Source organism: Varroa destructor, unplaced genomic scaffold (genome assembly GCF_002443255.2).
Source record: "Varroa destructor unplaced genomic scaffold, Vdes_3.0 BEIS01000006.1, whole genome shotgun sequence".
In the NCBI taxonomy this organism is placed as follows: domain Eukaryota; kingdom Metazoa; phylum Arthropoda; class Arachnida; order Mesostigmata; family Varroidae; genus Varroa; species Varroa destructor.
Genome location: NW_019211459.1, coordinates 13,767,938 through 13,785,811, shown reverse-complemented (window position 1 = coordinate 13,785,811; position 17,874 = coordinate 13,767,938). Strand labels below are relative to the sequence as shown.

At 40.8% G+C, this 17,874-nt stretch overlaps 1 protein-coding gene across 2 annotated transcripts in view; it reads left to right on the top strand.

Moving 5' to 3' along the window:
- The window catches only part of LOC111253285 (centrosomal protein of 104 kDa), a 99,425-nt gene extending 82,200 nt beyond the window's left edge, over window positions 1–17,225 (top strand). The window contains exons 19-26 of one of the 2 annotated variants that reach the window (XM_022812462.2): window positions 3,261–3,470; window positions 10,657–10,765; window positions 12,563–12,701; window positions 13,470–13,546; window positions 14,515–14,587; window positions 14,954–15,032; window positions 15,580–15,669; window positions 16,390–17,225. In XM_022812462.2, the coding sequence (XP_022668197.1) occupies window positions 3,261–3,470; window positions 10,657–10,765; window positions 12,563–12,701; window positions 13,470–13,546; window positions 14,515–14,587; window positions 14,954–15,032; window positions 15,580–15,669; window positions 16,390–16,399 (787 nt within the window). In that variant the 3' untranslated portion in view covers window positions 16,400–17,225. Of the gene's footprint in view, window positions 1–3,260; window positions 3,471–10,656; window positions 10,766–12,562; window positions 12,702–13,469; window positions 13,547–14,514; window positions 14,588–14,930; window positions 15,033–15,579; window positions 15,670–16,389 lie in introns of those variants that run through there. The other variant, XR_015330087.1, reaches the window with a different exon arrangement.
- Window positions 17,226–17,874: the final 649 nt, after the last annotated feature.

Genomic DNA, 17,874 nt, shown 5'->3' with positions numbered 1-17,874 from the left:
CGCTGTGTCCACTGTCGTTGTTTCTAATGTCTTTTTCAATTGGCAGAAGCCTCCGTTTCGGCGTTGCCTGTCTTTCCAACGACGCGGCGTCGTTTTCGCTGTCCTCACATTGTCTGAAGTTATCGTAACAGAAGATTAAAAAATTTCGATCCTCAGGTCTAGTTCGTCGAAGCTTCGGCCCACCTTCTGGGCCTTTAATTTCGCATTGGGTCCCTCAGTGTGCCTGTATGCTAATGGTATTTACGTGTGTATAGGTCGTGCCACGGACCACGTATGTGTCGTGCCTTCAAAAGTATTACTACTATACGGATATATAAAACCAGATCAGGCCTGTGTATCATACGAGCTGCTGACGGAATGGAAATGCTCTTTGTACACTGCGGGTAGCTAGTTTGATATGGCACGATACATAACACAATGGCAAGACAGCTGGTAAAACAGCGAGGGGGAGGTGCATGGAATAAAACTAGTAATAATCATTGTCTTTCCGCAATCGAACTTTTGTGCAGTAACGAGTCAACACAGCGTCTCACATTATATTCTATGCAGTCAGGTTTCGGACAGCGGACGACGGAGTTCATTCCGATATGACTTCTTCAGGGAAATGTCTCGTCTAGACGGGGTATGGAAATAGGAGCTGCAGAAGATTATCACCAATAGGAGAGGGGATAACCGAATGGCAGGGGAATCTCGTGTACGCTCCTTCGAACTTGCCTACCAGTAGGTATAATGAATTCTAGTTAAGTTGACTATGACCCTGCAGATTCTATAGAACAGATAATGTTCGCGGCATCATTAAAACATGGGGCAAGACAAGAACCTCATAGAATTTTACCTACGCGCGTAGGGCTGATAAAGGGTTTTTCTTCGCTATGTCTACGTCGTAGAAAGAATACACGAAAGTATAATGTCTTAAAATCTTAATCGTCAATATAACGGTATGTCCCTGAAGAAGAGTAACTTACTTACGGAGTCTTCACGACACAAGTCTAGAAAGCTTGGACATGGACCACATTAACACAATGAACTTTAATGCAAGCAGTAATTGCTTAAACAAGGCCTTATGAGCAAATATCGTTTATACCTTCAAGTTTAAAATAACGCATTCAGTAATACGTAAACATAGCAATTGGCAAACGTAGTTTATGTAATCCTACAGTGCCTTGATATGACAAATATGATTGGACGATGACGGTGCTCGATGGTGATGCTGCTAGCCAGCATCTTTTTCAGCGTTTCAATCACCCGATTACTGCAATTTTCAGTTCAGCCTCTTTTTATTTTAGCCTTCTATGCAATCGACTTGATCACCGCAAAGTAAATAGTTAAAATTTGACTGTAAACGAGTAGCGCTTCTTTCGAATCGGCTAGCCGGTCATTGAGTGAAGAAGATCTCTACGGCCTCTACGCAGTGAGATACCCCACCGAAACGATTCAAATACATTCGGCTGATTTCAACAACTCTTTACGAATTTACCTTAAGATTGGCGAGGCTGTGCTTTTAAGCGGCGGTAAGATGGCGATGCAATGGGAGTGTCTACGAATGCACCTGAGTCACAATCTCTATCGGAGCAGCACGACCATGTGCAGGGCCTGACCAGGTTAAAGACATGGGGTAATAGCACGGTAAATCAAAGTTTTCATCTTTCTCTCCGGCTGAGAATGCTAGCGCGAATGGGAAGAGCCCAGCCAAGAAATTAATTGCAAAAATGGGCGAGGTTAGAATGAGATTGGGGTTGAAATACACCTCGGTACATACACGGTACGTTTAGTTTTAAATGAACAGATACGATAAAGGCAGCGGGAAGAGCTGAATCTATCTAACGATTTTTTTATTGGCTAAAATTGCTCTTCAGTAGTGGGTGGGTTTATTTATCGCCGAATTACCTTGAATCGTTGTTATCGACGACACAAAAAAGGGAAATGGGCTGGACAGTTTATCTGGTACGATTGAATCTATTGATTTCGTTTTATTCTGGTGGTTTAAGGATGAGCCAGAGCAATCATTCGCAGCATAAGGAGGTTTAAGCTGTTGCAAGGGCCTTGCAAATTGGAATACGATCAGCGCCCGAAACCTTATTGCATTCTGTTGCGTGCATGCAGTACGTATTTTTGTCGATACTTGTCTTACGCATCACCAGACATAGTAATTTTTAATGTGAGAATTTAACTTCGTTGTTTCGTTGAAGTCCACTCTGGCAGAAGGAGCGACTGATAAGCCATATAAAGGATTCATACATTTTCCAAGCTAGAAGCCTCGATAGTTAGGTACGTGATCGTGATCAATTGGAAGGTCTCTAATTTGTTTGTGAGTCATATTCTCTTAAGTAGACGATCGAGAAGGCTGAACAGGCGACTTGATTAATTCATTGTATAGCAATACAAGTAACGGAAAACTCGTCGTTAGATCTTTAGGTCCCTACCAAGACCTTATATTCGAGGCTTCAGAGTTTTGCGAGTGGCTCAATGCCGATGAATACACATAAAGGCATGACTGAAGATTAGGCAGAGCCATGCAACAGTAGATATTCTGGTAGCTCTAAGGCAGGCTAAAAAGCACACTTTCATTTTTTCCCATTCATGGTGTGAAAACATATCGTTACTCACAGGAACCTTCGCCAGAATTTATTATCACACAGGCATTAAACGAATAAATGGCCGCCTCACAACAACTGAATTTAATGCTGCAAACAAATATGCCTGATGTAACTCTGACACGATAAAATATTCTCATCTGATCTATCAAATGAGTGAACTTCAGATATTTTGGGTGAACGCTTGATAAAACTTGCTAGTTAGCGATAATTTTGCCCATGAGGTGCATACATTGCTTTACGGTTGCTAGCACATTTTCGTCCTGTACTGAATATGGTCTAATTCTTTTACGATTATACTCCTAAGTATAACTACACTCAGCTAGAGCATAACTTGAGTAGGCCATCAAATAAGTTCCAGAATTCGTAACATTGGATTCATACTGAGCGACTGGAGTAACAACCAATGCTGAGATTAGATTTAAATAAGCGTCTATCCAACGAACGGCGGCCAGATTAACAATTATTCATGTAAACATAGGCTGGCGTACGACACCTACGCCCATATTGTAATTTTCGCTTTTTACACTGCATTTTTTATATACGTATTTTATTATCGAGAGCAAGTTATGATCCTGTAGAGTTTAAAAACTATCGACTACCAATTGCATATCTATTTGCCAGTATGCGCAGATACTTGAACTCCTAAGCGTTTCGATTTTGCAGGAAAGTATTTGAAGAGTTCGAAAAAATTGACCGCGAACCCACGACGTTATCGGCTACACGGCCGCCACGACGAGCCCGCTCAGCATCGGTTGAACCGCCAGCAACTGGGCACGGGGGAGTTCTTGGCTCCTCCAGCCAGTCTCTATCTACCGGCGATGTTAGCGTCGTCGGAACAGGACCCCAGGATGGAGTTCACTTTGATCTTGATCGGTAAGACTTGATTCGTCCGGCGGTATGTTGCTTGTCGATTGCCTCGTTGACTTCAAGTGTGAGTCTTCGGGTCAGTTTTCATAATTTTTCAAAAAAAAAAACACGATGCTGACCAAACATTACAAATATGTCTAGTATTAGCAAATATAATGCTCAGCTTTGATGTTTTTATAAGCAACTGTTACATTTTCGTAAATCATGTGAAGTATGAAGTATGCATGCAGTATTATGTCAATGATAAAAAAACTAAATCAATTTCGAGTTTGGCGTTTTTGAAGGATAATTGTCCATTATTCCTCAATCATCTTTTTTTTTTGTTAGGGTATAGCAATGTTTCGTAATCGAAATATAGCTAAGTTTATTTTCATATATTTATGTGTTTCGATACGGGCTTAGAATTAATTCACTGAGTCTTTAATTAGGCTTACTTATCTGTAGGGTTATTTTTTTCCGAAGAAGAATGAAAATATTTTTTTTCCTTGAGATATAGCGAGTATACGGCAATGTCTCGATACTGCACTCCCTATGTTAGAGAATGTATGTGTCATTCTAGCTTGTGAGATGGATTCTGCAGACAAGCTATTAAAGGCTGCAGTCGTACATAGACTAGAATGCATTATAGCATAGTATCGCAGATTGTGTGCAGATTCAATGTACAACAGAAGAAAACTCACGATACAATTGTTCCTTTCACGTACGCTCCTTGAAGTAGAGGATTTCACCAAACCCGACATTTGTCAATTTCGCAAATGCGGCAATCTGTTATAGGTTTCTGTCGATTTCGCCGATTTACCATGAGATCGATAGTTGTATAGATGCATCTCATTAACGATACGTCAGTTTCTGTACGAGCATATGCACAGACCCGAACGTTCACTTTATAAAATAGGACCACTTTTACTTAGAATGTTAATAAATAATTACTATTTTTATATAAAATAATCTGTTTTACCATTTTTGTTTTTGCTGAGGACTTTAGCAGAGGACGATGATCGGGGTTGCAAGTGTCTATTGTGGTGGCGCACGAGGTACGCCCATATTAAATGGTAGTCAAACAAATAGAGTGAAAGAAGTTATTGCCTCTTTTATCCTCTACGCATGGGCTCCAACTTCATTGTGAACAATCCTGCTTCTAGGGCCAATTTCAAACCGCGTAAGGTGCACATCTGCGAAGTTATCGTTTATAACTGAATTCGTGCTATTTATACCCGAGGTTTGCCTAGGCTGTTTTCGATTTTCAATGTAAACATCTCCAGATATCCACCACGGAATAAACCCTCCCTCCCGCCACAGTCCTGCCATCGGCGCCTTCCGCCACTCTTTTTCAGTCCCGTTTATTCCTAGCTGTCTTTTCTGCGCACTTAGCGCTCAGAGCCTGCTCACGTCCGCATTCCACCTTCAACGTTAACTTCGTTACTTTGGCGGCTACTGCAGCGTCTCTCTAGTCACAGCATCATCGTTTTTCTGCGGCGCTTAAATAATATGTGCGTATAGAATAAAGAAGTCACCATTACAGCTGCCGAAGCAAGATTGGCTAGTTTTTTGGCTATCCGTCGTTCCTTCAGGCCACATCAGGTCCTTGCTTCTGAAGTTGCTAGCCAGCCATAGTACGCTCATAGAATAAGGGAGGCATAAGGAGACAATGAGCGAAACGGCGAGATGGTAAACAGCAAATTCTTGAGAAGTTCAGTAGCGGAACACAGTCGTATGGAGCTGGAACAAGAGAAAGACGCCGGGTTCCTTAATTTCCACCCAATTATGTTGTTGCCATATAGCGAGGCATTTAGTCTTGCCATTTGGGACCCCTTTCTCGCTTGTCGCTGTTTCGACTTGTCTCTTGGGGTCGTGTTACTTCAATTTAGTGTCAGGACTTCATACATGCGGCTTGTTTTTTAGAATTTCGTTACAAGTGGCTGGGTGGCATGAGTTTGCGATATACGCGCGAGATCATAAACACGGAAAAGCGTAAAATGTGAAGAGAGACTTTTCAAGCCGTGATGGTATTGGCCCTTTTACGCTGAGTAACGATTGAGAATGGGTAGTTTGAGATTAATTTGTGCACGAAAAAGATGACTGCTTTAATCGTCGTAATATTTATGAGCCAGTATAATAATAAATTTTTATTGGTTCTCTCTAGAACTAAAGCTTTGATGGCTCAGTGATGTCCACGTAGATAACTAAATCAAGGAAATTGCCTGATTGTACTAAGCTATGCTGGGAAAAGGGTTGGTTGATAGATGTAAATTTACTTTAAAAACAGAGCATTTGTTAAACATCACTGGAAAAGGTGGAACACAAGATCAGCTATGACGTTATCCGCAAGTGGAGTTAAACAAGCGATTGCCCCTAAGTTATTATTATCCAATACTATATAAACCAAGTACGCAACAGAATATGGTAACCTTATGCGTGTGCGAAAAATCCCTAGGCTTGCATGTTTTTCTCGTCAAACGGCCCAGATCAAGAAACGTCTTATCACCAAATGGGAACATGTATATAATTCCTATAAACAATCAACGTCTAATTAAATTGAAACTGTACAACGGAGACATGTTTGATATGTTCTTTCAGCTGATTTCGTATTACTCGTACGGTCGAATGCTGTCTGGTTCAAAGATGGTATTATCTATCCTTTTTGTCCTAGGATAGATAGTAAACTTCGGTCCATTTTATGGTTCTTTTATTCACTCTGATCCATTCGTAATGAAAGGCTTCGTATAATCTCTAAGGGCAACCAAAATGGCACAGTGTGCGAGCAATTCATGAGACTGGCGGCAGGCGTCGTGTCAGTTGAGATATATAGCATCTAGCTAGGAGACAACCAGGAACAATGAAGTCTCATCTAGGAAAAAAGTTGACAAATACATGGCTCGAACGATTTCGGCAAAACGTTGCAAAGAGGAATTGACTTGGACGTGTAATAACATGCCGAAAAAAATAGCCCCATTTAGCCTATGACCCGTGTAACGTATAATCTATTTTGAAGAAGAAGAAAACGCTTTTTAAAAACAATAACGTCAATAGTAATTTGGGTTTATACAATAAACGACAACTGTCGCATTGCCACGGACCGCTTTACAGACGTGTGAAAACGTGTGGAGGTCACGTATAATTTAATAGGCCTTTCGTGTTTCGATATATGAGCAAATATGCTCGAACAGATCTCATAAAAGAACCGTGAAGAAGATGGGGTCTCATCACAACCCCATCGGAACTCCCTGCCAGACACCAGGTGTTCTCCAGTTATGCGATAGTACTTGCTAACCAATTCCCAGTCGATTCCCTTCTACATCTTGGCAAGCATCGTAGTTCGTATCTAGCGAACTACGATGCTCGCCAAGCCCATAGGCATCCCAATAATTTGTGCCGGTCAATATGCAATACACGTAACGGTTCGATAGCATTATTCGAGCCCTACGAGGGATTGTGAAGGGATGTCGGAATTTCCAGCTCGACGAAAAGTGCAGTCACGTCTATTGCTGTCAACCATTTCCTACGCCACTGGGAAAGAGCGACTGGGAATAAATGACAAAAATGACGGCAGAACTCAATTGTGAACAAGTTGAATTATTCAATACAATGATGTGTATGGTAGAAAAGATCCAAAATTCGTAACTCTCTCGAGGGGTTTACTACCAAATAGGCTATGGATGGACGGTGCGGCGACGAAAGCGCTTCGGCCTTGCTCTGTAAAGTATTGACAATCGTAACTTAATTGGTACCTATATATAGAGCTCATCTATGCATGGCCCATAATGGCAATGGAAAAAGCGCCGCGTACTCGGTCAAATGTTTGGCAAATACAAAAAAGAAAACAATAACATATCGCTTACAAATTGACGCCGGCGATGACTCATCAATTTGCTTATTTGTTTTACCGACATTACGACTCACCTAATCTTTAGAAGTATCCTTTATTCAGGAGCAACTTTAGATTCAGGTATTATGGAATGTGTTTTAATTAACTTTTAGTCATCCACCCATTGGTTGGCATGGAGCTATTTTTGTATGGGCTTTGTTTCGTTACTGTGTGTTATTGGCTGCATTGGTTACAATGGAGCTACCACGCTATCGCCCAATTACCGTGCAGTACTATAACTTGTCGTAATTAAACCAAGATGTCCTTCACCGCGTGTCGGCCGACTCTGAACTTGTGGATCAAAGAATATATGCCTAAATTCTAACTAAGTTGTTTTATTTCCCCGCGGGTGTTCCTGACTTTTCTATTATGCTTGTCTTGCCTTACCCACGACACTCCGACGCGCTTCAACTCTTTTAACTTTTTGTCGGGGCCCGTACATTGCTCTGTTGCCGCACTGACGTATTACCGCACCGAAACGCCATCACCACAACCAGCCTGTTCAATACGCAATTATACCAGCTGCGCGCGTCCGACGGCGTATGACTCTGACAATCCTTTGCCTCCACTATCGGCCCTAAATGGCCGTACGCAACTAACTACCGAATGCAGCGACCATTACTTTTGGTCGAACCCTAAACAGAAATAGAAATAGCAAAAAAATTAGGCACTCGGTGGAAAAGATCGATTTGACTATTTATTACGACCTACTAGTTTTGAAACTTGTCGTAGTGCGGCTTGGACGACCGAGACGCGTTCCTCTGAATTATTTTACGCTGTGTCATAAAGTTATACCATTTTATTGACTTGAGCCAGTTCACTTAGGTTGCTGAAGTAGGTTATATTACGTGCGAGCGAATGATGTTTTGCCTCTTGATACTAATGTTAGCTTGGTTGGCTAATTCAAATTCTCGCTGGATTTCCGACACGAACTCGACGATCCCAGTTCGATTTAAAGGAAATATTGCCGGCGGACAACGAGAACATGAAACAGGCAAGAGTCTTATGAAATTAGAATAAACATGACACATGGTTTCATGCTTGTCCTAGTTAACTGGTTTTATTTAAGGTAGGTAGGCTGGTAATCATAGGCAACGTATAACAGTCAACAGAGACCGAACTGATAATAACATTTGATAGCATATCTATGTTTTCTTATCGGACGTATAGCAATCATAAATAAATCCTGTGTAGTTGGTGCAGTGTTATTCAGGCTAGTTAGCAGAGTTAGTTTCGGCTTTGTGTGAAAGCGGACCTCTCTTTGCATGGCACCATCTGTTAACATGAGCTTCTTGTCCTTAGTTCGCCATCTTGCTTTTTGTTGCTAGGTAACAAGCGTGATACCACGGACGCGATCCAGTGTTATGTACAACGGAGTGTATCAAAGGTTACGAGGTGCACCTCTGAAATGCGCGGCTTGTAAAAGTGGAATCAATGTAATTGCACTCCGTTCTATTTGCTCCTGAAAGCAAAAGGAAAATGCCTAGGTTGACGTACTTTTCCAGCTGGCGGAGTCATTCAATGTGCGGCAGTACTATTAATTGTAGCAAACAACGCGAACTCATCGCGCGTGTATTTAGTTATACGAAGTGGTCAGCGACTTGGCGTCTACGGCGCGATAAACAATGACGTTTATTTTTGAATCTAGTTGTATATATTTGGCAGTTCATACGAAAATATATACAACGAAAAATGGTGAAAATCTGATAACACATAGCTAGAAAAAAAAACAGATTACCTATTAATAACAAGTACAAATATGTAAAGTACAGCCACAAGTATACGAAGATTAACAGCTAAAACGTACGATTAGATGCTATCTTCATTTATTTCTCCGGCATTTTATGAAACGAAAAAGGTCAAGGATGATTACTGGGAAACTGCTTTACGGGCGCAGTGGGTCAAGCATTGTCTGTCAGCACATACTGAACAGAGGGGAGAACGTTCTTGACGACACCCTGTGTGCCCTTAAAGCAAAAAGTGTTACGCTCAGATTTCGACCGTAAATATTAGCATAAGTCATCCGAGTAGTAGATGTTTTAATATAGCAGGTCAACGAATGCTTCATACTAAGACGCCGTAATACTACATATAATCGCTTAATCGCCCCAGCAGACGCGAAGAAAATCTCCAAGCATGCTCGTTTAAGTGTTGTGGAAATTTCGTTGCCGTTATTGGGGTTGAGACCGCCGTTATTTCAGTTCTTGCTGTTGTTGGCGACCAACTCGATCCTAAAACCTCCCTTTCTACTCTCCACTGCTCTAGGATCAGCGATAGTGCAGTACAGGAAAAAAACGTATGCGGTTGCGAAAAGTAGTAGGAGGGATGAGGGTGCAAATAACTAGGATAAACTGTAAACGAGGATTGGTCACGCAACCGGGTGTTAAACAGTTGCCAACGCGATGCTACGCGGCGGCTAACCATTGCGGTCAAGCGGTCCTCGGGGAGCTCCAATGGCTGGCGATTTTTCGCACGCACACGATAGACAATACGTTTTTTCACGTCTGCTGGAAAAAGCCTTTACAAGAGAAATAAGGATGGGGATTGTTGATTCAGCCAGTTTGGTCAGCTAGAGTTCATCAAATGGCCACCTTGAACTTTGCCCTCATAACCAATGTCCAATTCATCAATTATCTCGCAGAAGCGATCAACAACGCGTCCAGATGAGAAGACTCGAAGGTTGTCCTAGTAGAAGGAATCTTAGGGAGGATTAATGACCTCTAATAGCTCGGCACTACCGTACAGACACAAAGCTTTACTCTAAATCATGCTTTGTTTATATATATATATATATATATATACACATTTGAAGCGAGAGAGTCGACATGTCTGGAAATCAATGAACCCCTATTGATCGCTTAAAATTGTTGCAACATGATGTTTTTTTTGTTATCCTTTCAACCCGCACCACATTTCTAGCACTCGGAAACAAACTGCTGTAAATATACTCGTATTCATCTAGCGCGAGTTACGCAACAAGCAGTCATTTGAAATCGATTCAGACCTAAAAGTAATGGCCGAACCTTATTTTCATAGCATCGTTTAATTCTCTTTACTTGTGTTATTTCTTCCAACTAATAACAATCTATTTTTTACGTAATCAGATCTCCCTCGTGTTAAAATACATGTCGCATAATTTATGCCAGAAGCATCTGTTAATAATCGGTTAGCTCGTTGGTAGCTAGTCGACGGCTCAATGCGAAGAAGGCTTATGAAATAATTTCGGTTCTAAATAATGTTACAGAGACCTTAAAATTCGAATTTGCAGTGGACCTTTTTAGGTGAGACCGATCGATTGATTTGCGTCCGCTTTGACCTGTTTTTCAGAATGTGCATGTTTTGCGAAGAGACCAACGAACGCTTCAATGCAGAAACCCTTAACTACCACTACTGGACGGAGTGCCCCATGCTTATGCTATGCCCCAATTGCAAGCAGGTAAGTTTATTATATACGTTTCGTTCACGTTTTCGTTTGTTTCTAATTAGCAGGTCTAAAAAAGTGCCTGACCATTCTTGCGCGACAGACGAATGATGTTCACATTTTCATTTAGCGAAAGAATAATCAGGCCAGTCCATGCTAACGAAGGCCTTTAAGGTTGTCGCTAACAAACTAACGTATGCTTAATGGAATAATACCTTTATGGGCGAACAGCTTGTCGGAGCTGCAACGGTGATAACTACGTATGTCTTTCTGCTACGTTAAAAATGTATGATTGAAAAAGATTTATTATTATAGTATCAAAGCTTTATAGGTAATTATTATTAAATTCCATTTTATAAAATACGTACCTTGAATACTTGATAGCCAAGATTAATTTAGCCAGCGAATTGATCACGGATGAAAAGCTAGTTCGACTCAGCTTCCGAACGTCGTATGTGACGTCGCAATGTGTTCTTAGCTAGATGCATTGTTACATCATATAAAGCTTTTTAGAAAACCTCGTTGTATGCTGCCCGAAGGAAGTTTGAAAGATGAAAGTAACGGATCAACTATTGAAACAACGACGTAGCACTACCTATGAGTGAGAACTCGCAGCTGACACTGCAACCCCCTTTCGTTGACCTCCATCGAAACCTTTGAATTCGAATTAGTATTCAGTACGGCGTAACTCGCGACAACATCGATGTCTATAATGCGCCTGCGTTCATTAAAGTTTTTGTATCGAGCGTCTAATCTTCAATGCCTGTACGAACGAACTCTATTATACTGTATGACAGTACCGTCTTGAGCACACTGAGATAGCAGTGCATCTGCTCTCCGTATCGTCTTTTTTGCTAGGTTCGAAGACGTTTATGATAAAGGATCCGTTAATATCCTGTGATAACATAGCGATATTGCATAAGCTCGCGAAATCATGGAAAGGGGCTTGTGCTAACACACGAATCACAGGAGCGGGCTATTTTTAATAGCTGATTTCAGTATGAAATATGTAATCATTTGAAGGGAAAGACTACTCAGATCTTTTGCCTTCCCTATATCTTTTTGATGCTTGTAACTATGTTGTTGCTTATGCTAGCGTAGCAACAAAGATCATACCTATGAGTTCGGGAACTTTGCTGTGGCGAGCTTGATAAAGCAGGGCTGTGTGTCATGATGATATGTACACTGTGTATACCAACGCCTAAATCATGTCCATAGAATCTAACTTATTTCGGTCTACTTCGAAGCGGTTGCGTCAATCCGAAGGTCACTGACAGGTGCACCTATCATCAAACTTTCATCACTTGAACTTAGATTTTTTGAGGCAACAAAGTTGATCGCGTAATTGACGCTCCGAAAATGTTAATTAATTGTGCTGAGATGTGGCATAAGAGGTAAAATGGGGTAACGTGTGCTTTCTGCCCTCAAAGATTTGCTTATGGTATCTATTCTGTACTGGAATTAGCGTATTACGAAATGCGGCAATAGCCTTTCAAAACTAATCTGAACTACACCAAATGAATGCTTAATAGCCGCCTAATCCACAAGAAGTTCTGTTATGTGCCGTTATGTGCCTGTTATATGTAAGTGCCGTTCTGTTAATTATTCGAAATTATTTTTTGGCTTTGTTGATAAAGTACGAGGCTTACATTCAACAGTGTATTAACAAATGAGTCCAACAGTTGACAAATCCAACATGGCCGACATCCTGCTTCACGTACAATACACGTTCTCGTGAAACCTACATTTGTTTCTTCCGCTGTGTTGGAAGATATTAATGGATTGAGTCACGTTCTTCTTTTCAATTTGCAGGTCGTCGAAATCGGAGGCTTGACTCGACATCTTCTTGATGAATGCAGCCACCGATCACAATATAAGCTCTGTATTCGCTGCAAGGAAGCCATACCAAAGAACCGATTCGAGGGTCACGTCAAATTGCGAACTTGTATACGTAAGCGTAACTTTGTTTAAAGCAAACGTCCTACAAGGTTGTTATACTAGCAAGTAGTAGGCAGAATCCACGGACGTGGATGCACTAAAGGGAGCCTTCGATACAGATGCAATACGACATATATTGTATCCCGTAATAACAAATATTAGTTGATGACATACGATTTTAATTGCTTAATGCAAAGCTTGTTATACCGCTGATCTTCGACAAGTCAATGAAAGAAATGCATGCACTTGATCGTTTTTTCTGCTTCCAACTTCTGCAAGCTCATGGCAATTTTGGGGGGTTTTGTAATCACCCTGTACGCACCTCGACAAAATCCACCTTTGAAGTTATCTATACGAGTGCTGATATTTTTGTTTCATTCTCAATTGATAGACAGCTGTCGTAATTTGCTGCGATTCAGAGCGACTTTCATAGATTGTCATTAAGAGAGCTTTGTCTGCTTGAGCGTTGGGGGTCATATAGAGCTACTATTAAAGACACACACCAGGTGCCTAGATAGCGTTGTGGGCTAAGTGCTAAAAAGTCTGGGGAAAAGTTGGCTTCTGGCGGCTAGTACCGAAAGGAAGTAGTTATGAAAAGCAACATTTGCTCCGTAGCTCTGATATGAATATGGGAGCCGAAATAATGGATCGACTATAGGCGGGATTTCATTCAAGACATATTCCTTGTACGTCCTATCTAACCGTTACGCAACAGATCCAACGACACGATTCAGTGTTTTGTATCGTATAATAACAGTAGAGATACGTTTCGTCTGCTTAGCGGCAAAGCCACCGAACCAGGCAAATCACTGTCCGCTATGCCATCAGAACTTCCCACCGGGCGAAGAAGCTTGGAAGGTAAGCTTGGTTTCTAATAAATAATACCTATCTCATACACTTATCTACCGTAGACATCAATTTATACGGGTGATTCTAGTAATCCAATTTGATTTTGGCGGGCTTCTTAAACTACGAAATGTTTCGAACCTGATTTATAAAATATAATACTGGCCGGTTCGAATAAGCGATATAAATTATCATTACCTATTGTTCTTAATATTTATAGAACTATAGTGTAAAACAATTAATAACTGCATTTATTTTCAACACATTCATTTTTACCCAGTTGTATAGTCTGGGATCGATCAATACGAGAAGGTATACACATGCCGAGACTATAATTGAGAGTGCTGACGCCTAATGAACTCATAAAAATGTACCAAACGTTCGATAATAAACGTGTTTGAGCATACAAATATCAAGTAAACACGGGAGCATAGTTAATTTTTATAAATTTGAATGTAGGAGTTCGTATATCTCTTTGTCAAGAACATCAGCGTCAATGTATTGTGTGTATTCAGTAGTAAGTGGCCTTCTTCACCAGGCTCTACGGTAGAACTTGATACATTTGGTCATCGTAACGACCCCGATGAGCGGACTGTGTCTAATCCAGTTCACTACCTAATAAATTTATCCAATATAACAGCTCAGTGAAAATATAATCGTATTACAAAAACGTATTACCCGCTCGCCTTTTTTTGGCTATTGCCAAATTGGGATCATGAAGGTCACTGAAGAGTGATCCTACTCCTATGGCCTTCTGAATCGTTTTTGTCCTGCTTCTCGGTCCTGCTCAATTCCTCTCTTGGATCCGACCGTGGTGTCTTGTATCTCATGAGTTGACTGAACCTGGTTGTATTTATTGTGTAAATGTGTTTCATTTTTTCGTTTCTTTGCTTTGCTACAATGTCCTCACTCGTTGTCTAAGACATAATGGTTTTCCATATTTTTCTTTCGCTGTTCTTTCTATTTCGGTTTTTCTGCAGGTTCATCTGATGAGCGAAATGGGCTGCCCGTTCAATCCTCGACGTCGTCATAAGCTATTCCGCTGGCGTTCAGGTTGGTCATCAAACTGAGAATTGAAATAAACTGTTTTTTTTTTCCCAAAAACTCCTCATAATTGCAGCTACGATTTTAAAACAGTCAGAAAATAATCTACTAAAGGTGTGCACACCCACAAAATTGGACAACATCGTAACATGTTTTTGCGATCAAGAAAACCATCCTTAGCTGCAAAGTCTAAGGCCTTTCGAGAGCTGGTGTCACAGATAATGCATACGTACATTTCCGTAACGTAGAGTTTAGTTCTTTCAACGATCTGGTAAATCCTTTATGCGAACGTTTCCAGCGCTTGTCTTGGAACCTAGCAACGACACTGACCTACTGTCTGACTATCACCCAGAACTGCTGTAATGTCCGTTGCAGGGTCTATCTTTGATGACGAACCAGGTGACGGCATGGCCGGACGCCTGAAAATCCTCGGAGCACTTCCACCAGAATACAGGTATCATGGAGGATTTAGCTGCAAAATGGCCTATGGGCATTTCGGGAAAAATCGAGGAAATACACGTTTATTGTGGGAAGAATAAATAAAAAATTTACTTTGTCCTAGAACCAGTGGATCTGAACGGCCGAGCAAACTTCGCGTTTTGTTTTTACTGTGGCCACATCTAACAAATACGCACATTTAGTGTTGTACGGTTTTTTCGAATAGTTACGTTGGGTATTTTTGAGGCACGTTGTCAAAAGCATAACAAGGATTCGGAAATATATATATACATATATATATTCTTAACCACCGAAGGAGCTAAGATCGACGTAAAGTACCTATCTTTTTTTTATCAACTGAACTTTTTTATAGCTGAGATCAACTGAGTTTTCTTCAACCCTGGAATAGATGCAACTTTTACAGCAAGCCCAGCCAGCTAACTAATAGCATCGACAGCAGCAGTAACCCAACAAACGTAACGACTTATCGTGGTAAAGGTACCCGTTTGGTGATCCGTACTGCTGCTATTGGAGCATGCTAATTGTGTTCGTTGTTATTCCAGACAATACGCCTTGCAGCATCGGAGCAAGAGCGAGCCACCGAACCAGCGAAGTGCAAACTCCCTCAAAGGCGAATCCAACAAGTCCGTCTCGTAAGTACCGACGGATAACAGAGCCCGTTCCAGGCTAGCAGCGTAGCTTGTCATAGGGATATACAGATAGATGCTGACAAACTGGGAGGCTAGAAAGGGAGATTGGCAAAAGGTCTACAACAATTCCCAAAGGTCAACGGGCCGTCTAAGCATCTTGCAAAACATTCGTATGCAAATGTTGTTGGCAGACTTCGACGAACACGTGAAAATCACATGGAGTATACGCCTCTGATGGGAGCACAGGCGCGCAACTGATGCTTACTCTCAGTCAATTTATGGTATCTATACTGGCAGCCCAATTCGATAGCCCCGGGCACCTTTATCCATGCCCACAACTATTGTGTACTTCAAGGGAAAGTTGGCGGGTCTAAATAGGGAGTGAATTGGAATGTCTTACAAGAGCCGAATCGGAGGAATAACTGTGGCTCTTGTGGGTTCAGGGGCATAAGTTCAAGTTCATACGGCACGAGATACAGGGGTCCAATCACATCTCTGAACACTTTGACGCATATAAATAGAGTAGTGCTGATGGTTTATATTGGTCAGGTTACGTAGTCGGATATTTTTGTTATTCATTGAATCGATATTAGCCATTCAATCAGACATATGATCAAAAAAACCAACTTACCCTGTAGATATATGTAGAGATATACAATGAAATTATAGGTCAGCTAATTACGTTATTTTTGTTTCGTCATTATCTCGATCTACGCAATGCAGGTCGACGTAACTTGTGTAACTTCGAAATATTCGATGGGATACACCATACCCAGTACGCGCATAGCAAGAAACAGCCTCGTTCGCACTCGAATCCATAATAGCAACAATGATTATAGTAATATAGTTATTCCTAAAATTATGATTGTTACGGAAGAATACGTGCCAGGCTCATGTTGATGCTTCCTGCATGGGGACCACGCTGTGAACGTTATCATGCAACGAAAGGATTCGAAGCTTTTCTAGTCAGCTTAATCTTGTCAATTGGCATGAGTCAAGAACAACTTGACAGTTGTACTTCTACCAGGTGGAACCAATTTTCTCATTGAACTCATCGTTTGCTTACCATACACAATATGTAAAGAATATAGGTGTTTCCTAACGTGCGGCTAAATGTTAATACGAAATCTCATAGGTACTTTAGGTACAATACAATTGGAAAGATCTCAAGTTTGAAGCTCCTCTAAATTAGAATATACATAACTAACCAATGCTAACCACGTTCGATAAAAAATAACCAGCGTTATTGTTTGAAAAACACGGCTTTTTTTTTTTTTTTTTTTTTTATTACTGCTGTACATATAACAATAATTCTTGTGCCGAGGTCGATGCTGTCAAAAGCAAACACACATTTTCATAATCGGATACCGACGACGGCTGGTGACTGCTGAACGCTAAACAGGTTTTATCGGGTTCTTAGGACCTTAAAGCTTCGCTAGAAAACCGAAAAAAAAAAGGCTCCAGCCAGTGCTTATGCTCAACTGTAATTTAATAATCGATTTCGTAATTCGTTATTTCCGTAATTAAAATAATTATTGTAAATTAGGATAGCTAACTAAATCGAGAAAAAAAAAAGCCGTGTTTTTCAAACAATAACGCTGGTTATTTTTTATCGAACGTGGTTAGCATTGGTTAGTTATGTATATTCTAATTTAGAGGAGCTTCAAACTTGAGATCTTTCCAATTGTATTGTACCTAAAGTACCTATGAGATTTCGTATTAACATTTAGCCGCACGTTAGGAAACACCTATATTCTTTACATATTGTGTATGGTAAGCAAACGATGAGTTCAATGAGAAAATTGGTTCCACCTGGTAGAAGTACAACTGTCAAGTTGTTCTTGACTCATGCCAATTGACAAGATTAAGCTGACTAGAAAAGCTTCGAATCCTTTCGTTGCATGATAACGTTCACAGCGTGGTCCCCATGCAGGAAGCATCAACATGAGCCTGGCACGTATTCTTCCGTAACAATCATAATTTTAGGAATAACTATATTACTATAATCATTGTTGCTATTATGGATTCGAGTGCGAACGAGGCTGTTTCTTGCTATGCGCGTACTGGGTATGGTGTATCCCATCGAATATTTCGAAGTTACACAAGTTACGTCGACCTGCATTGCGTAGATCGAGATAATGACGAAACAAAAATAACGTAATTAGCTGACCTATAATTTCATTGTATATCTCTACATATATCTACAGG